Source organism: Wolffia australiana, chromosome 11 (assembly GCF_029677425.1).
Source record: "Wolffia australiana isolate 7733 chromosome 11, ASM2967742v1".
NCBI classification, from domain to species: domain Eukaryota; kingdom Viridiplantae; phylum Streptophyta; class Magnoliopsida; order Alismatales; family Araceae; genus Wolffia; species Wolffia australiana.
In genome coordinates, this window is record NC_135845.1 from 8,960,809 (window position 1) to 8,982,500 (window position 21,692).

Here is a 21,692-nt window from a genome sequence, read left to right on the forward strand (position 1 = left end):
GGTGGCATGAGGTGGCAACTACGGTAGTTGTGCTGCTGAGGTGCGGGTGATGGCGACAACTATTGGTGAAGCACGGGTATTGTGCGTGATGGCACATGGAGTGCAGACGACGCACAATTAGGATGGTTGTGGCACTACGGCATAGGACGGTGATGCAACACTAGTGTGTGGCGCACATAGGTTATGTCATGAGCATGTGGCGCGTGTTGGCACGCATGCGAGCGACACGCGGTGGCTTGCGATGGTCGTACATAGGCGGCGCCTAGCAGGGCTGAGTGTGGTGGTAGGGCTTGGGGGCATGCGGCCCAAGTTTGGAGCTAGGTACCAACGAAGAGGGTGCGGTGGCGGCCGAGGGCAAGGGAGGTGGCCCTAGCGAGAACATTGGGGTCCTTGGAAAAGAGGGTAGGGAGGACGAGGGTGGTATCAACGACAGAGTTCTAGGAGTTAATGATGAGGTTGGACAAGATGCGTAGATGGCAGCGATTGCAGTAGCAGCTACGGTGAATATAGATGGTGGCGGCGGCGGTGGTGGCCGCACTTAGATCAGGTTCCCAACAGTTTTAAATTTGTGGTTGCAGTTTTAAATTCGTTGACTAGGCTGAATACTTGAAGGCCGGTTGTTTCACCTTCGAGCTGGCTCCTCGCACTAGTTGAGACTAGGTCTTCACTGCTAGAAGGTCCCCATCACTAAGTTTGATCATGTATTAATTGACTTTATCATAAGCATCATACGTGCACGAAAATGAATAGGTGCTATTAATGAATGATGAATATCATATGTAATGTGTAATTAGCTTTCCGGCCACATATATTTCAATGATATGGCTGCCTAATTTTTCATCTTCCAATCCATCTTTTTAGGATCGGTAGGAGACCCCTCTAGAGCTCATCGAGCTAAAGGGGGGGTTATAACACCTCCAAAAAGGCTTGACTCATTCATAAGCCAAAGATGAAGATCAAATCACCCTAATTAGATGAAGACTTTAGAGAGGAGGGTAGAGAAGATGGGAAGAATGGAAGAAGTATTGAGCTCTACATTGACTTCTTTGATCCAATAAAAAGGATCAAAGGAGTCAAGTAGAGAGGTTCAGAAGGAGATTTGGCTTTAGTTTGTTTTTGGAGTAATTGGGTATTCAAATTTACTATCTCATAAACACAATATAATCTTCCTAGAAATTAAATTTTTTTATAATTTATTTGTTCTTAATTTGCACTTGGAATAGTTATATCAATGCAAAGCTCACTCCTCTTAATCCTAGTAAGGACTTTTAGATTCCGCTCAAGCCTCGCAATTTAGAAATTCAGACCAAGATCAAGAAGAATAATATAAAATTTCACTAATAGTTAATCAAAATTACACTAAAATTCAAATACAATTAAGTAAAAAGTGCCAAATACAGTTCATCCAGGCTGATTGTCCTATCTGTTTTACAGATGTGAAAGAGCCCCTTCCAGAATGACCTACTCAACTTGAATTTTTGCTTTTATACTTAGGTTAAATGGTAAAAATTACCATTTTGCCCCAAATAAGGAATTAACTTTTATCCATCGATGTAGGCTTGATCTGAATGATCCATCCATACAGATAGAAAGAATAGTTAGAGACGAGAAAATCCATAAAACTCTTAGCTCAATTCGACTTCAGGATCAAAAGTTATTAATAAAAAATGAATATTGAACAATCCGAGCCGTTGGATCAATATCATCTATTTAATTTAAATTTTACAATACACGTAGTCGCATGTCGATTGCTGATTGGCTAGCAAAATTAGAGTGAATTTGGCAGGTTCTTTCTCGGCGCACCACTTAACCCCTGCTGGAAATAAGAGAAAATAAAAAAGGTACACACAATACACTTTAAGCCTAGTTACCTGTGCGTTTAATCAGAAGCTGCCACGTCACCTCCTATGCATGTGCTTTGTATGCGCACCACGGGCAATGCACTTTCCGGCCAGGAGAGATATTTCTGCAATTCGCATTGAAGCCGTCGGATTCTCTTCCGACGGCCAAGATTTTCCCATGTAGCATCACGAAATCCAGTCATTGGCATTTGGCGCAAAAATTCCCACTTTAATTTGTGCATGCAAATCAACGCCACCCATAAGTAATTGTAAATATGCCCCTCTGCTTTCTCTCTCCTACATATTTCATTAAAAGCCCATACAAAAATCCCGATTAATTCAATAAAAACCCTTAAAATTTTTTTATTCGATCTTTAGGCCTGAAATGGGTGATCAAGAGCTGTTTTAAGGGCATATTTGCTGCCAAAATTTTAGAAAAGTACTGCCTTTAAAAATTGATTTAAACTTGTATTTTCTTTATAATTATATCATTTTTCGAATAAATTTCCAACAACTTCAATAAATTTTAGAAAAATCTAGAAAATTCAGTCATTCATCTCCAACTTAATTAGCATTAAAAATAATTTTTAAACATGCCATTTCCATTAGTAGAGTTATTCCAAGCTTAAATAAATTCCATAAAATTCATAAATTAGCAGAAAATTAGGAAAAAATCAGAATTCACTTAAAAAAGTAATTAACATGTAAAAATATTATAATGATAATATGCAATTTATACACGTTTATGTATAACAATTCATGCATTTCTTGGGATAAATTGGTAAGTTATATTGCATATTATCATTTTATTATCTAAATTTTCCTTAAAAATATAAAAATAGCTATTTTAAATTAATTTCAGTATAATTTGGTGTTTTAAGTTGTTCTAATGGAAAATAAAATTTTAAATGATAAAATTTTGTGAAAATTTCATGTTAAAATGATGACTAAATCAAAAGATACTGAATTTTAAATTTTCAGAGTTTATATTGATTTTTTTGAATACTTACTCAGGTTAAAAGCGCAAAAGAAGGCGCATTAACCACCTGGCCCTGGCTGACATGGCAGGCGCAACTACATGGTGTGCCATGTCAGCACCGAAAGGGAACAAGTGGCGGTGAGTGGGCATGAGTGGGCGCTCATGTATGCATGGCTAGAGGAGCAATGGGCGCAAACAAGAAGTTTTCAATGGATTACATATACCTTATTATTTATACTAAAAGTTATTTTATAAATTCGTCCATATGGGATTAACCTGGCTATTCATTTAAGAGGTAAGCTTACCTCCTCTTCTTTCATCTTTTTCTAGAGGTCAAAGGTGCATTGATCGAACGGTCCATGAGTGATCCGATTATAAAGTAACCAGATCCAACGGCCAAAAAAAAGAACCCGACTTTAAAGAAGAAGATCCAGTATTCCCAGAGTGCATATATCAGATGGCCTGCAACAAATCTGATTATTTTGAATCCCGATCTGATGGCCAGAAAGCAACCCGACTTTAAAGAAGAAGATCCAGTGTTTTCGGGGTGCATTGATCAGACGACCTGCGGCTAATCTGACTATTTTGGATCCGTATTTGTAGATCAAAAACATAAAGAACTTACAGTCAGAAAGTAATCCGATTTTGAAGAGGAGATCGAATGGTGAAAAATGCTCCCGATTGTGATGATCGTGTGATTCGACGGTTGAGAAAAGGCCAGAAAAATGTTTAAAATTTTTTTATGATCATTCTGATCATAAAACTATTTAAGAAAATGCCAGAAAAATCATTAAAAAATCATAAATATGGCTTAAAATTTAATCAGAAAAATGTATTTTTAAAAGGGCAATAACTGTTGACCCGGAGGGCTTTTTGACTCAAGATTTTTTTGGTGGTTTTCTCAGATAACTAGCTATTTTCTGCCTCAGAAAACCCATAAAAAGGCTTCAAAGAAATTTTAAAATTTATGTTTTTATGTACTCAAAATTTTGAAACGTTGTGAAAGAAAAGAGTTTTCAAAGCCCAAGGAGATGTGAAGAATTGGGTTTTCATCAAAATTTTAGTGAATTTCTTATCTTCTCATTAGTTGATTCATGTTTGAGTAAGACGCCAAGGCATCAGGCGAAATGTACGAGTCCATGAAGATATGAACGTGAAGAGAGCATCACTCACATAGAGGTGAAAGCAAGGTTAGATAAAGAATAAATTTCTTTATATAGTTTTATTAGAATAAAGTTATATTTAGATAAATATCCCTAATTTAAATCACCACGTAGTTCTTTATGTTTTTGATCTACAAAAGGAGATAAATACATAAAGGTATTTCTATCTTCCTCCTCATCTTTCCATATTCTTAAAGAAATCCTAATTTAACTCTAGATACCTTTCCTCCCTGTGGATTGATCCTTGCTCACTCTATATTAGGTTATTTAGTGTTTAAGGAGTTATAAATTGATTGTATAAGTTGATTTGTCTAAAACGACTCATTATAAACATTTAAAATTGACTTATCATATAACAACCCTACTTTAAACTCTTTAAATGGATAAAATAGTACTAATTAGTGTTAAATTAAATACTGAAATTAGAATGTTATCACTCCTCCAATAAGGTGCCTTGAATGCCTTGAAAGCATGCCAAGATGGAGGATGGCGGAGAGGCATGACAATGTCAAGGAGCAGAAAATGGTACTCCCATTCTCAACTGCCTAACTCATGGGCAACCAGTAAAGTTTGTAAACTTCCTTGGTAGATATCAAGTTTATAGAAGTGATTGCTTACTAAGATTTGGTAGAAATTGATGTTGTAATAGATTTATACAATTAACTTATAATTTTTCTCTACATACTGTCATTTTTGTCCCATTTCCTATATTTCTTATTTATCTTATTAACTGAATACAATTCATTATGCACTATCGACTTAAACCTTAATTTTCCTCATTAAGAAATATATCTTCTATTTTACATATAATCTAGAGATAACCTAAAATAAATAAAATACTTTCTACAAAGAATAATATCGCAGCTACTAAATTACCCCTAAAACTCTATAAAAAAATCTTAATTCTTAACATAGTATAAGTAATATATATAAGCATATAAATATGCCATCTCTTATTTTTCCATCACTGTTGATACATATTTCAAATTTCAGTGAGTTTTCTATAATTATACATATTATTTGATTTAGGCAATCTAAATCACAATGACATGAAAACTAAGCATTAAGTTTGCCTCCATCAGTCAACCACTGCTACTTTTCTCCCACATTGTAACTATCCCTGAATCTCTGGCCCAATAAATCTTTTGGGAGCCTTGAGTGATACAGTGTTTCTTGGATCCACTCTTTTTGTATGTCAGGTTGAGTAAGGAAGATATTCAGATCATCAGGTTTGTAGCAAAGTGAAAAAGAATGCATCCTTGGCCCAAAAGGGAGTGTCATTAGAGGTTTGTACATTCTCAGAGGTTCTTGCCTTTCACACTCAATTTTTCTGGCTTAACTATTATCGGACCTGATAGCCTAGACCTACTGCTTTACACTGCCATGACCGGTGCTAAACCATTTCTACAGCTCAAGTTATTGCATTTTTACTGAACCGTGAAAAACAGAGATCTGCTACACGTTTTTCGATGGCGCCATGTTAAGTAAAGGGTGCTCCTATGGGAAACCCTGGTGCCCTCTGCCAAAATTATTACTGTAAGCTATTTTTAGTAGTTATTATTTAATTTATTAATATTCCAAGATCGAAATAAAGTTTGTCTTTGAAGTTATTCTCAATATAATTTAGTTTTTTCATCATTGCATTTGCTTAGAAAATAAGAAAACTATTGCTCTCTTAGAGCTTTTTTTTATCAAAAAATATATAAATATATAATTACAAGGAAAAGCATTCCAATTGATTTCTGGCTCTTTGTGGTTAGACCCTTATTAAATCTATACTTAGTAAGGAAACATTATAAATTTGTTGTTTAATGCAAGAATTAACGACACTTATACTATTTTTCTGGGTTCTCAACTAGCGTCGTTGGCAGGGAGTCAGTTTTTTTTAATTAGTATATTTTTCTATTTTGCCTAGCATTTATTTGAATGCGTTAAAGGTCTAAGAGGGATCAGAAAGAGGTATAATATTCATAAAAATATTTTACATAACGTTTTTGTCTATTTATGGTTAACGCCAATTCAAACAAGGGAGATCCAACTTCAAAATCTTTTCAAGATAAAAGCAAAGAGGTTCTTGAGGATAATACTGAAGAAATGGCAAATGACCATAATGCAACAGTTCCTTAAGAAAAAAGAGGTACAAAAATCAGGGTTTGCTACGATCCTCGTGGGACTAAGACAACGATTTTTCCTCCCATACCTGGAGGAGTAAATTTTAAAATTGATAATGTTATCCTTAACAATTTGACTAATTTCAGAGGATAAGCTATTGAAGATCTTTATGTTTATTTGGAAGAACTTAGGGATATTTTCTCTATGCATCAGATTTCCAGGATCTCGTTAGATGTCATGAAAATGAAGGTTTTCTCCCATACATTGAATTACAGAGCAAAAGAATGGTATAGAAATTTAGGTTAGACATTTGACTCGTGGGATGAAATTGAAACTTGTTTTCTCAAAAAGTATTACCCTATTTCAAATACTAATGCTTATAAGCAAGCAATTAGGTCACCTAACAAAGGAGATGATAATTTTAGTGAAGCATAAGAAAAATACAAAGATCTCTTTAGGAAATGCCGTCGTCAATGTCATACTAGCACTCAACTGATTCAATTTTTTATGAAGGTTTGAGTGATGTTTCTAAGAACATGGTTGAGTTATTCTATGGAGGCACCATTCTTGATTGCTATGATGAAGAATTATTTGAGGTAATCGAGAGACTTGATGAAACTAATCTTCACCACATTGGGTTGAGAAAGAATAGCTGAGAATCAGGGCCTAAAAGAGGATGAATTCTACACAATAAAGGATGAAAAGAAGAAGTCAAGCAAGCAGCCTTGAGCAATCGAATGAATATCATTGAGAAAAAGCCATGAACGAATAGCTGGAAGCATTGAGAATATGGGTTATAAGGTTAGTATTTCTAATGTGCAACATTATTTATGTTCAAGTTGTGGTGACATGGACCATGAGGAAGGTGAATGTCGAGTGGAAAAGGAAGTAAATGCACTTGCTTCAACCAAAGTAGGGGACAATGGCAATGGCAAGGGCAAGGAAAACAACAAAGTTCACCCTATCAATTCGGTCCCTAAGCTCACATTCCACCAAGAAAGAATTTTATGCAGCCTCAACATAAGCAATAATATCAAGCTCGCTCTACCTATCAATCTCAATCTTTTCAACCTTCACAAAATATTGAGCCTAATCAGAGTAATATTTTCTGCAGATGTTAGAAAGGCAGAACAGCATGTTCATGAGCTTTATGCAATAGATGAAGGACAAAATTGAGAGCTTAAAGAAAGGACAAGCTGATCAGCAAAGAGGTAAAAGAGTGGAACTAAATTCCCCTAAAGGTCAATTTACAACCCAACCTCTTATGAATGTGACACAATATATTGTGACATGATTTGTGGTGAAATAGATTTTTATGAGGAGGAGGTTCATGCCATTTCTAAGCTATGAAATGGCAAGGAGCTACCTGATCCTCAAAACAAAAATAAAAAATAATGAGATAAGGGAAGAAGAACATGAAGAGAATGAAGAGGTTCAAACTAAACCAATAGAATATCAACCGCCTATTCCTTTTCTAAGTGTTGTGAAATCTTCTAAACCATCCTTAGTTCATGAAACAAGAATGATTGAGGCATTTAAAGGTGCAACTGTCACTTTTCACCTTGAGGATGTGTTGAAAGGTGTTTCATCTATATCTAAACATGTTAAAGATGTTTGAACACCTCGGAGAAATGCAAAGAAGCTTCATTTATCTGGAAATGTTAGTTCTCTGCTTTCAAATTTTATGCTTCTCAAAAAGAAAGATCCTGGAGCTTCTTTTATTAGATGTGAAACTAGTGGCATGATTTTTCCTAAATCATTTTTAGATTCTGGAGCAAGTGTGAATACTATGCCCAAAGTTCTGTTTGATAGATTTAAATTGGGTAATCTTGAATCTATATTCATAGATTTACTACTAGCTGATTGATCTGTGAGAGAACCAAATGGAAGAGTAAATGATGTTTTGGTTAGAATTAAACAATGTAACTTCCCTGTTGACTTTATTACGGCAGATATGAACGTGACAGGAAATTTTTGTCCATCAGCAAAGGCTATGACAGTTTGGGAAAAAGGAACAGTCCAGTTGAAGGTTACAGAGGAGATAATTGAATAAAACCTGACTAATTTCTTGAAATTTCCTAAAGGATTTCAAGAAGAACTTGGTGCATGCGATGTATTTGATGATTATGATGATGAATCTGTTGGATATCTTCTTGAGATTCAAGATTTAAATTCAAAACAAGACCCTATAGATTCTCTTGGATTTAAAATATATGCCTCGCATCAAACCCTTGAACTCAAACCATTGCTTTCTTCATTGAAATATGCATTTTTGGATTCTAACAAACAAATCATGTTATTATATCTTCAGAACTAACTTGTAAATAAGAATGTGATACTTAAAAAGGCTTAGGTTGGATATTTGATGACATAAAGGGCATTCCCTCTCATTTGTGTGACATAAATTTTTTCTTGATGCAGGATCAAAACCATGTACACAAATTCAGCATAGGTTAAGCCCTCATATGCTTGAATTTCTAAAAAAAGAAGTTTTAAGATGGTTGGATGCTGGAATGATTTTTCCCATTTCTGACAGCACTTCGGTGAGTCCTGTTCATATGGTTCTGATCAATGCTAAAGGTGAAGAAATTCAAAAGAGATTGGTCACTAGTTGGAGAGTCTGTGTTGATTATAGAAAGGAAAATTTTAGCGACAAAGAAAGACAACTACCCTTTGCCTTTTATTGATCAAAGTTTGGAGAGGCTTTCTGGTCAGAATTTCATTTTTTTCTTGATGGTTATTCAGGTTACCATCAAGTCAATATTCATCTGAATGATTAAGAAAAACCTACATTTACATGTTGAGTGAGAACATTTGCTTTTAAAAGAATGCCATTTGCGTTATGTAATGCCCTTGCCACATTTCAAAGATGCATTGATGAAATGTTTTTTGATTTAGTTGATGATTCATTTGGGATATTTATGGATGATTTTTTGGTTTTTGATAATTCATTTGAGACATGCTTAATCAACTTAGCGAAAGTGCTTGATGTATGTATTAAAAATAACTTGATTTAAGTTGGGAAAAATCTCATTTTATGGTGCAATAGGAAAAATGTTGGGGCACAAAGTAAGAATGAATGGGCTGGAGGTAGACAAGACCAAGATCAAGATCATCAAGGAGCTACCACTTCCCACCAACCTAAGGCAACTTAGGGAATTTCTTGGCCACACATGTTTCTATAGGAGGTTTATAAAAGACTTTGCCAAAATTTATAAGGCTCTTACTATCTCCTCTTTAAGGACACTGACTTTGTATTAGATAATAGTGCATGGAGTGGTTTTCAGGATATTAAGCAAGTATTCATTCTACCGTCCATACTCTAGTCACCAGAATGGAATTTACCTTTTGAAATAAAGTGTGATTCTTCAGATTTTTCAGTGGGCGTAGTTTTGGGGGAGAGGAAGGACAAGAAACCGGTGGGCATATATTACGCTAGTAAGATCTTGTCTGGTGCTCAATTGAATTATTCTACAACTGAAAAGGAATTAGTAGCTGTCATCTTTTCTTTAGATAAATTTAGGTGGTATGTGCTTGGAAGTAGTTATTTACTTTGATCATGATGCATTGAAGTAACTACAGCGCAAGAAGGAAGCAAAACCGAGGCTGATTAGATGGATTTTACTAATACAGGAGTTTGATATTGAAATTAAGGACAAAAAAGAATCTGAGAACGTAGTTGGTGACCATCTTTCAAGGATTAATGCTGCATATCCTTCACCTATTTATGGCACATTTCCAGATGAGCATCTGCTGACCATTCAAGGGAGCAAGGTATCGTGGTGTGCACATCATGTTAACTATCGTGTTGTAGGCATCGTTCCAACTGAGTGGACATACAACAAGAGGAAGAAATTCCTCAAGGCTGTTAGATTTTTTTATTAGGGTGAACCCGCTTTGTTTTTTCAAGGTGCTGACCTTATTCTTAGGAGATGTAAACCAGAAGAAGAACAAAGAGAGGTAATGGAATTTTGTCATTCAAAGGTAAACTGCACACAAAGTATTAGAATGTGGAATTTATTGCCTTAGGTTATTCAAAGATGCTCATGAATTACATCTTACATGCTTACCTTGTCAAAGAGCTTCAAATATTGGTAGAAGAGATGAGATGCCTCTAAAATCTATTAGTGTGGTTGAAATTTTTTATTTATGGGGAATCTATTTATGGGTCCACCACTAAATTCAGAGAGGAATGAATATATTCTTATGGCAGTGGACTATGTTTCTAGATGGGTAGAGGCTATGGCTACTGGGACATGTGATAGCAAAGTAGGGATTAAATTTATTGAAAAAAAATACTTTTACTAAATATGGGTGTCCTAGAGCTATCATTAGTGATGGAGGGTCACATTTCACTAACTGTCGATTTAGACATTGTTTGAAGAAGTATGATGTGCATCATAGGGTAACTACTCCTTATCATCCGCAAGATAATGGTCAGGTTGAGGTATGCAATAGAGAAATTAAGAAACTTTTGCAGAAAGTGGTAAGGGTTGATGGTAAGTTTTGGTCTAGGAGATTAGATGAATTATTATGGGCATATAGAACAGCTTACAAGACTCCTTTTGGTATGTCTCCTTTTAGATTAATTTATAAAAAAACTTGCCATCTCATTGTTGAGTTAGAGCATAAAACCCTTTGGGAATTAAAGAAGCTTCATGTTTCGTTAAATGATGCAGATAAACATAGAATGATTTAGCTAAATGAATTTCATGAATTAACAGAGGAAGCGTCTGAAAACTTGCTGATATATAAGGCCAGAATGAAGACCTTCCATGACAAGAGTTTAATATGAAGATCATTCAAGGAAGGACAAATATTTGATTTTTTAACTCTTGTTTTAAAATATTTCCAGGAAAATTGAAGTCGAGATGGGATGGAGCTTATATTATATGAGAGATCTATGAATACGGTGCTGTTTTAATTTCTAATCCAGAGACGGGGAAAAGCGTCAAGGTGAATGGACGAAAACAAGACTAGGATTAAAAGGCAGTTTTGGTCATTCAATTGTGCCTGTCTAATGGGTTGTTTAAAGAGCTCTCCAAGGACAAAACTTCAGCAGGATTATGGTCTAAGTTGGAGTCATAGTATAGGACAAAAATTCTTACCATAAAGCTTTATTTGAAGCAAAAAATTATTTTGTTGAGAATGGCTGAGGGAGCTTCTATTAGAGATCATATGGAGGAATTCACCTCCATTGTCATGGACTTTAAGAATGTTGATGTGAAGATTTAGGATCAAGCTCAATATCTTCAACTGATTTGTTCATTTTCGAATTTATTAAAATATTTCTGTGAAGATTTATATATGGAAGAGATTCAATTAGTCTAAAATATTTGAAAGCTGCATTATTGTCCAAGGACTTTTTGGACAAAGGGCATACCAGTGGAGTTGCCAAAGGGAATTCACCTCTATCACATTTTGAAGCTTTTGTGTCAAGAGGGTATCCTAAAAAATATATCCATGATGGGAGAGATAGAAAATGGATCAAGATCAATATCAAGAAATATGGATAAAGTATGCAATTATTGTAAAATGAAGGGACATATAAAGGCTGATTAATGGAAAATTCAGAAGAAATAGCAAATCACAAAAAGGAATTCTCCCCACAATTATTCAAATGTGATAGTGGTGAATGTGACCATGGTTCAGTGTGTACACATCACATGACACCCAGTAGAGAACTCTTTGTAGTAATTGATGGAGGAGTTGTCTTGATGGGAAATGGCAGACCATGCAAGATTACATATTTGATAAAACAAGATCAATATGTATTAAAGTGTTCCTAACTTGAACAATAACTTCATATTGTTGATCACACTTGATGCAAATGGCTATCATTATTCAAGTGAAGGGGGAGTCTTTAAAGTCTGAAAAGGTATGCTTGTTATATTTAAATGCTAATTATTGTATGGCATATATATTTATGGACACTAAAAGCATTGGTGAAGTTGCTGCAGCGACTAGACCTGTGATAGAGGATATCACAAAGCTATGGCACATGCAGCTTCGCAAACAAGCCAAAAGGGATTGGAGTTGTTGTGTAAGAGAATCTTGCATGTGGTCAAGTGTTAACAACATGGAGTTTTTTTTGGTAAGTAAAAACAGACCGCCTTCAGTACAAAAGAGTACTTAGAACTCAAGGCACACGACTATATCCACTCCAATGTATGGGATCCTTTTTGAGTTCATTTAAATGATGGTCCCACCTACTTTGTCACCGTCATTGATGATTTCTCAGAAAACGTGTGGGTATGTATGTTGAAGAAAAAAAGTTGGAGGTCGTGAAGATCTTCAAGCAGTGGGAAGTGCTCATTCAAAATCAAACATGCAAGAAAATCAAGAGGCTGCAAATAGACAACTGTATGGAATTTTGTTCATCTGATTTTGATAAGTTTCGTAGGGATGAGAGCATTCCAAGACACTGTACAGTTTGTTGCACACCATAAAAATGGTATGTCTGAAAGAATGAATATTACATTGTCTGAGAGATCCCGCTGCATATTCTCTGATTCAGGTATTGGTAAAGATTTTTGGGCCAAATACGTCTCAACTGCTTACTACCTTGTGAATCATTCACCGGCATCTGCTTTTACTTCAAATGTCAGGATTATGTGTGGTTAGATAATCCTATAGCTTAATCTAATTTCAAAGTAGTTGGTTTTCCTGTAAATATTCATGTCGATCAAGGAAAGCTAGAGCCATGAGCAAAGAAATGTTCCAAGGTGAAGCTTCCAGACTTGAGGGATATTGGTTATGACCTCATGATCCAAAATCCCAAGTCTTTTGTTTTAGATGAATGTTACTTTTAATGAATCTCCTCTTTTACATCAAAAGGAAGAGATTGATTAAAAAATTGCATTCAAGAGGCACATCAAAGAAAGGGAAGTTCGAAGATATGGGTATTCATCAGCCATCACAGATGCAAAACGTTTTTAATACCTCAGTCATATTAAAGCCCTTTGACTAATAATTACTCTCTTTTATGAGATTGTGAAAGAAGAGAGGTATAACCACACTTGAAATATGATTATGAAAACATAGTTTATTATGGACTCTAAATTGATCAAGATAATATTCCGGAGGAACTAATAAAGTTTTAGAAAGCCATTACCTCTAGTAAAGCTGAGAAATGGTTGGTAGCCATGAAGGAGGAGATGGAATATCTTCACGAGAATCACACCTGAAATATCATTAAGCCTCCTAAAGATAATAAAATTGTTCTTTGGAAATAGGTCTTTAAGAAAAAGTGAAAATTTGTGTTGAAGGACAGAAATAAAAAGGCATATTTAGTTTTATAAAGTTCAACCAGTATTTTCTTCATCCATATACATTGACAAAGAGGTTGAATCTTCACATCTTAGTTTGCCAAGTAAACAAATTACCTCCCTGGAAGTTAGTAGAGTTTGGGTGGAATGATAAGTAACCTTGGAGCCAGCGTATCCAACATCTATATAGACCTCCAAGTAAATGCCAACATCGTGCTGAAAGAGACGTCTGTGCTTCATGGTACCTTTTAGGTACCATGGACATCTTCACATTTAGCCTCTCCTCATCACATTTCTGTAACACCTATGGCAAGCTACCATGGACGATGTTCATTTACTGGATTCAGAGGAATAATGCTGAGTTACTGATGCATTTTTCTATTTCCTTCAGATTTTGTGCTTAAAGATAGATAAGGTTTAACAGCCCCAGCCTTAGATGTTTCATTACAATTAATGATTGCTATCTGTCTTGAAGAGGTTTTTCCATTAACTTGGTGTATTCTTGGTGTCTGTAGGTGCTATATTACATTCTTAGTCATGTGTTGAATCTTAATTATCAAATATTAGATGTTGTGTGAGCCTGGTAAAGCTTTAGACTTGTCACAGGAATATAGCATCAATAAACAGAAAAATAACTACATGTTCCCCCGGATATTTAGGAAGTGATATATTTTTAGATGCAGAAATTCTTTGCTCGTGTAAGAATAATATATTGCGAGTTACAAAAGTACCTTCAGCTTTTTTTGTTTTTCTTTTGGCTAGTACTTTTGCTCTCTATAAAGCAATACTTAAGATACTTCTAAAATGTGAATCACCTTCATAAAATCTGCTGATTTACACCCAAAAAATCATCATAAAACCGAAATAAGCTGAAATTACAACATCCTATCTGCGCCCGAGCTCCACATCTTCCATGGTTGAGTTTGACTGGGTTCGATTTGCCTGAGTGGCATGATTTGATGACATGGAAGGACTGCTATCCCCGTTAGTTGCAGGCATAAATGCTACGGCCTGCGGTGGGATGTTTTGTGGGTCTCTGACATTACAAAAATAAGCATGAGGTCCCCACCCTGCACCAAAAGCTTGTCTTAGGTCTGATACGCGGCAATAAATTTAACAAAATGAGAGAGACACATCAAAAGCTGTCTACGCTTTTCATCGCCACAAAATATGTTCTTAATTTCCTCTGCATGAAATACATTCCTTCATTCAGTTCTTTTGGGTTCATCTTTCTGGTTTCAAGGAGAAGGGATTTAGACATTCTGTTGGGTTTGGTGATGATACCACCCATGAGGACCGCCGACCCGAGGGTAGGTTGACCTGGGGTCAACCCAACCGACTCCAACCCATCTAACAGGGCAGGTTAGGTAAGAGTCATGGTTCAATCAACCCAAAAAGAGGGCAGGTCAGGTGCCGGGCGGACCTTGGGTTGGATTGGCTCGGCACGACCGATCTGTGGGTTGACTGGGACGTCCTAGCCTATGACATGAACCTGCTGGTTCGTATCGGTGAGAAGACGAGAAGGGAGGGAGAAGGCGCCGGGATGGTCATCGGCGTGCCGGGATGGACTACGGCAGGTGGGGCAGGCGGAGTGGACATCACCTACGAGAGGGGTCCAGAGGAATGGACGTCGCCGGAGGGAGCCAGAAACATTCTTTGTGATACTTCTTGGCTGCCCTGCTCAAGGGAGGGCTGCTCTATTTAAAGGGATTACATAGGGTTCAAATGACCTAAATGCCCCTATTGGGCTAAATGGCGAAAGAGTCCTAGATACGTCAGGGTTGTATCAGCCTAGAGGGTAGGTAGATTGAAGATTGGATTGACTTAGGACCAGGTCTACAGGCTGCCCCGAATCGACTACGACCAGGCGACCAGGGTCATGCCAAATTCTTATAGAACTACATTTTGATAAAAAACCAAATAATTTCTGCTACTAAAATTAAATTAATGTTCTCATCTAAGGACATGGGCTGCATTAAGTGAATGCACCGAATAGATATTGATTAAGATCCTTGCAAGGACAAAATCAAATTACACCAGAATAAAGGATGTCAATAATTGTTCAAACACAGGGAAGAAAACCTATCACAAAAAACCCATTTTGATGCAAAAAATAAAAACAATCTTCCTGCAGGAAAATGTTCAAAAACGACGAACGTACCATCTGGGTGGTAGGGGGCAGGAAAGAACTGCAGATAGCAGAAAGTAGAGACGACCAACCCTGAAAAAATAAACCCAGAAAATTTTTTTTTGCTTTTCAGAGCTCATTCATTTAAATTCTGGTTTCCAGAGAAGTTTTATCAGTTTATAAGATACTAATGGTACCAACCTATAAAGGCGCCGGCAAATACATCTTGCCAATGGTGCCAGTAGTCGCTCACTCTTGATGCCCCAATGATGGATGCAACAATCAACGGGAGAAAGACGACGCATAACTTGGCTACATGCCCCCTCTGATCAAACGCTCTGACTTTTCCAGAAAGATAGAGGGAAAAGAAGCCCAATCCAGCAAATGACCCTGCGTATGCAGAAATAGCAGCAAACAGTCACATACTCCAACCATTCATTATCCGCTTTGAACATACAATTATCACGATCAAAACCAAGAATAATTGATCACACTCTGCTAGGAGATCCAGCCACGATAAGTGGTATTTTAATCATTTATATTTGGATTAGTTTCTTCGTTCAAAAAACAAAAAAAAAAGATTCAATCTTTGGATTAATTTCCCTCAAAGTAGATGAATCCATCCCCAAAGATAGGGAGAAAATCTTGCCGCCGAAGCAGCTCGGAAGATTTCCCGGGATGGGCATAAAAAAAAATATGAGGTCTTAATCACATTAAAAATGATTAGGAATGATTATTTCATCCATCCAGTTATCTAACCGTCATCGTTTATATAATACAAACACGGATGTTGAAATATAATATCTGAGCGAGGAGTCGTTTTTTTTGGCACCAGATTATCCAAAAAGTTGGAATTTCTTCAAAAGTATTCAGACTTCAACAACATGAGGATTTTATTAAAGATGGACGCGCAACAATATACAGCTTGCATTACTCGGTATGAAAAACTTGCCAAAGTTAAGGGAAAAACACTATCCAACTCAAGAAATTAAGGGAAGCCCAGTTGCTAGGATCATCCAATTTTTGACATATTCTTTTCCAACTGGGAACCAGTATATAGGTGCGAAAAGGACTTTTAGAATCAGAACTGTACGAGCAGACTATATCATGTAATATCAGTGTGCAAGAGTGTGATAGATGCAAAAACTAATACCAGATCAAGAACAAGCAATGATAAAAAAAATTTACTTTGAGCAACGCCTAAGATAAATACGTTAGAACACGGGAAGAAACAACTACCGATGGATAAAACAATTTTTTGGAAGAGATATTTTGGTAGCATACATGATGTGTGGCCGCTGGGGAAGCTCTTGTGGCCTTCGTTTATGACTTTCTTCACTCCATGGCAAATTACGTTCCCTGTGATGGAATCAAAGACCTGCGGTGGATAACCAACAAACAGAACATCGGATTAGGGCTTCGGATCAACGAAAACTTGCAAAATCCAAAATTGTAAAATGAACGAGGGGTTTAGGATTTTTGTTCTCTGTGCAATCCGCAATTCATCATACCGGCTTTCCATCTGGAAAACACCTCCAGAAGAAGTTGGGACGAGGTCGGCCCACGGAGATCTTGATCGTGTCCGTGATCGCTCCGGTGATCAGCACCGAGAACAAAATCCCTGGAATTTGAATTCAAAGTTTTTAAACTCCGCAAAAAATTGCTGAAAAAAGAAGAACAAGAAGAAGAACACTTCTGTCGAGATTCCAGACACGGTAAATAGATTTAGTTGCAATCGTTTCTCGCAGAAAAAAAAGAGAAATTTCACCTACCGAGAATAGCATGATGCAGATCGTACACATCCCTCCGCCTAAAGTAAATCGCGATGAAGGTGATGATGGGTAATAGAACAGCTGCAACCTGACGGAGAGAAGAGATTCAAAAATGAAAAATCAAAAACCCTGGAAGAGTAAACTGCACAACTCGTAGAAGAAATTATCAACAATTTCGATCAAAATCTGCGGTAAAATTGGGGGAAATCAGGTGAGCAAGCGGCATACTCCGACGGCCCAGACGGGGACGGTGTTGTCCTTGAGAGGGTACTTGAGATCGGTCATGAGATCTTGGCTGACGAATCGGCGGAAGGCGTCGATGTTGAGCAAGAGGAACTGCAGCCCGACGAGCAGCACGAGGATGAACCAATCGAGCAGGTGGAATCTCGCAACTCGAAGCCCATGCGATCGAAGGGTGTGCGAACCCTCCCCCAGCACGACGGACGGCATCGATCCCACACAAGCTCCCTCTAAAACCCGATCGATCGACAGATTAATCTGCAAAAGCGAGAGATCAATCCAAGGAACGCGAGTTTGTGTTCTCCGCGGAGAATCAAAACCAATCGCATCGATCGAAGGGTACCTCGTTCTTGCCCGAATTGATCGGTTTCTGAAGATTTCTGACGATTCAGGGAGGGAATTGAATGAATCTTCTCACTGCCTCGTCTTGGGTAGACCAGTTTATACAAGATTCTTGCCGTCGAGGCAACGCGCTCGACTGGCTGCTGCAGCTTCTCGTCTTCTTCCTTCAGACAAAAATCCGTCGCTTTCTGAGAAAAAAACTAACACCCATCTCGCCAATTCATCCCAATTCAACACGAGTAGTCAAAATCCGAAGACCCACTTGCAAGAACGACAAAAACCCGCCAAAATATATTGAAAATTTCAAATCTTGAACGAAACACATCTCTTGAAACTGAAAACCCATGTCGCCCAATCATTCTTCCAAGTTCAAACGGGACGACCCCGTCGGACGACCCAGCCACGAACAGAACAAACGAAGGAACCGCATGGAAACTGGAGACTGAAATTATACTATTTGTTATGAAATTACAAGTAGGTTTACTATATTATCAGATTTAATATCAAAATATAAAAAGACTTAAATATCTACACCTCTTCGGCCTCTTTTCTCTCTCATATCTTTGAGCAAAGCCAATCTTATTACTCTCCCACCCTCTCAAGTATTACAAACTAAACAGCTTCAATGATAACTACTCTCTCACCCTTTCACGTATTACAAACTAAACAGTATTAATGATAACTACTCTCTCACCCTTTCAAGTCTTGCTTTCTATTTCTGCTATCATGTTATTATCCCAATAGTTACTTCAAATAGAATAGTAAGCCTAATATTGATTCCTATAACGTGGATATAAGTGTATTGACTTCAATCATAATTGAGTCAAATTTAGTTACATCCATGTTGTGCTGAGATGCACTCAAGGGGGGATATGTTCTATCATTTGGAGAGAAATATAATGCTGCTTGTTACGAGAATTGGGGTTAAATAATAGTCATGTCAGGGGCTATTAGACCCTTTTATAAAGGCACGTATTGAACCATTTAGCAAACAGTATTATTGTAGGATGAAACTTTGATCATGAATATATATTCAATGAATGATACGAAAAGTCCAACGTTCATAATGTTCTTATCAGAAAATATATTTATTATTATTACTAAAGTGAAACACGATAACAATGAGATTAAATTTGCTCTATAAGAAAATTTTTAATGAGACATGTAAATTCCCTAAAAAAGGTAAACTATGTAGGATAAATATTTTATTTCAATCGGCAAAATGCTATAATATCAGTTTTTTATAAAAGATGCAAAGCTTATATACAATTTTATTCTGGAGCATAAAATGAATTTATTGACATTATATAAAAAATTTAATCCAATTGATGAACTATTATTTAACAATTATCCCTTTATTTTGATTTACAGTGCATACTGATCATAATTAATGGTTCATCAACTATTATACTACCCCTAAGTTCTGGCTCCCACAAATTTTAATACTTTGCTGAATATCAACTCTTTCTCCCCTTCTTATATTCGTCAAATTGGGTAAAACAACACAAAAACCAAGAAACGACAATATGCATATGAAGACGTCTACAAGAATTGTGGAGATCATATAGCATGAAAGTGCACTATTACTGAAACCAGTAACGTTTTTGATGTGAAACGACGACGGCCGGGATCGATCGGCGCGTTTCACGTCACAGGGTTATGATGCGAATGTAAGGGATGTAAGCCGAATGATGAGAAAATACGAATGAGCAGAGAAGGACTTGACGGATAGCGACGTCGGCCGTACCGATCAACGAGAGAGGAGTGATCCTAAGATCAAACTCCCAATGACCCGCTGGACCTACTAGACGTCTACTAAGTGAGGGGCGTCTAACAGCCCTGGAGCATTCGGTGTCCAAGTCGGATGACAATCCGTCTACCACAAGAATCCCTACGCTCAACAAAGTGGCTAGTCCTATCCGATGATGTTCGAGAATATCACGGTAGCGGACGCGATAGGGGAAGACGAGACTGTCGAAGATAATAAATCTGGAGTTTATGGAGGGGAGACGAGACTGACCTTTGTATCGCTTAGTCCAAGGCGTCCAAGTCGTCGAGCGGATGCTTAGTGTTGGGTCGTGCGGACGAGTGTCGTTGACGTGGATGAAACTGGGTGCGGACGGTGCGGTCGTAACTACCAGCAGAGAGCTGAGTCCACGGGTGGCATGCAGCAAGAGTCAGAGCAGAGGGCGCACAAGACGCGCGCTTGGCTGGCGCACGGCGTAGTCGTCTGGGCGGGCAAGGCAGCGAACCAAGTATCGTGGGAATAGTCGTGTGGGTGGGGCAGAAAACCAAGTAATCGGTTATGGCGTAGAGGGTGGGAATCAAGAAATCAAGAAAGATGAGGGCAAGGGGATGGCGAAGGGGAATCAAGGAGATATGGTGAGATCAAGAAATCAAGAAATCAAGAATTCAAGAAATCAAGAAATCAAGAAATCAAGGGGAAAGAAAGGTGGGCGATCAAGAAAGACAAGAGGAGGCGGTTGGGAATCAAGAAACGATGGGGAAAGGAGGGTGGGCGATCAAGAAAGGCAAGACGAGGTGGTTGGGAATCAAGAAACGATGGGGGAAAGGAGGGTAGGCGATCAAGAAAGGCAATACGAGGCGGTTGGGAATCAAGAAACGATGGGGAAAGGGGGGTGGGCGATCAAGAAAGGCAAGATGAGGCGGTTGGGAATCAAGAAACGATGGGGAAAGGAGGGTGGGCGATCAAGAAAGGCAAGACGAGGCGGTTGGGAATCAAGAAACGAGGGATATGGTCAAGAAGCGGGGGAGGAGGGGTGGCGCTCAAAGAAAGGTGGGCGAGAGGGGCTGGATGAAGGAGAAGGGAGGGGTGGATGTAGAAGAAGAGGGGCAGGGGATCAAGAACCTGGCTGGCGTCAGGTTCTTGATGGTCGGGACAATGCTCCCTTGATGGAGTGGATTCCCAGCTTGGTCGCGGCATCGATGACGTTCAGGAGCCTCCAAGAATTCCCGGAGTGATCTCGACGGAGACTCTTCTCAGCCCTGAAGGACAGTAACTTCTTGAAAATCTTTAACCCGTGCCGGAGTGATCTCGACGGCACGCTTCAGCACGATCCTCCCGGAGTGATATCGACGGAAGAAACGTGGGCTCTACCCACGGAGTGATCTCGACGTGGGGTGGGGCTAGCCAAACCCCCTACACTATAACTACGATAGGGGGAAGATCAATTGCAACTCAATTTTCAACAATGATTTTCCAAATGTTCCTTGGGCATGCCATCCCCTTATATAGGGAGGATGGGTGCCAAGAGAACGTGGGAGAGGATGAACCGTCGCAAGACGTGGTTCGGCCTCTCCTTACAAATTCAAATACAAACATGAAAATAAAAGGAAATGATTTGGCGACGGGCCTAACACTGGCCCAATCCATAAATCCAGAAATATAAGAAAACAAACATAAATGAAAATGCATACTTACCCGGAGTACTTAAACCCCGGGTGGCGAGCGTCGGCACGAGCTGCTCGGCGTGGCTGTCGTCGTCCCGTTGCGTCATCCTCAATCTGGCTCCTCGTCTTCGCGGCGTCATCCTCGAGACGGTCCTCCATCAGTTTTGATGGGATAATAAGAAATTAATGTATTTTCAGATATAATTTACGAAATATTATTAGTTCTGTAGGAGTACGTTATTTCAAAAACAAATAACAGTTGGGTTGTTAATGTGCCTATTTTTAGATCAGATCAAAACGTGATTTTGTTAATTCTACTTCATATGTCCCTTAGGGGTTTTTTTTCTTATCTTGTTCCTCATCTGGCGTTGGCGATCACAGTATGTGCATAATATGTTTGAAATGACAGACTACATAATCTCAATGGCGAGCTGAT

At 38.0% G+C, this 21,692-nt stretch overlaps 1 protein-coding gene across 1 annotated transcript; it reads right to left on the reverse strand.

Annotated features, from left to right (window-relative positions):
• Nucleotides 1-14,157: 14,157 nt before the first annotated feature.
• On the reverse strand, nucleotides 14,158-18,179 carry LOC144709359 (lipid phosphate phosphatase 2-like). Its single transcript, XM_078582900.1, has 8 exons — nucleotides 17,847-18,179; nucleotides 17,492-17,761; nucleotides 17,264-17,351; nucleotides 17,003-17,112; nucleotides 16,776-16,869; nucleotides 15,693-15,881; nucleotides 15,525-15,584; nucleotides 14,158-14,433 (listed from the first exon to the last, which is right to left on the reverse strand). Exons 2-8 carry the CDS (start codon nucleotides 17,711-17,713, stop codon nucleotides 14,249-14,251), a joined length of 948 nt encoding a protein of 315 aa, XP_078439026.1. The 5' UTR covers nucleotides 17,714-17,761; nucleotides 17,847-18,179; the 3' UTR covers nucleotides 14,158-14,248.
• Nucleotides 18,180-21,692: the final 3,513 nt, after the last annotated feature.

Excerpts from the sequence above, each read along its gene's own strand:
- LOC144709359 (XM_078582900.1), bottom strand. The coding sequence starts at position 17,713 with ATGCCGTCCGTCGTGCTGGGGGAGGGTTCGCACACCCTTCGATCGCAT. Across the intron at positions 17,113-17,263 it reads TCTGCATCATGCTATTCTCG|GGATTTTGTTCTCGGTGCTG; the intron begins GTAGGTGAAATT and ends TTCAAATTCCAG. Across the intron at positions 14,434-15,524 it reads TGCCCCCTACCACCCAGATG|GGTGGGGACCTCATGCTTAT; the intron begins GTACGTTCGTCG and ends CTTTTGGTGCAG.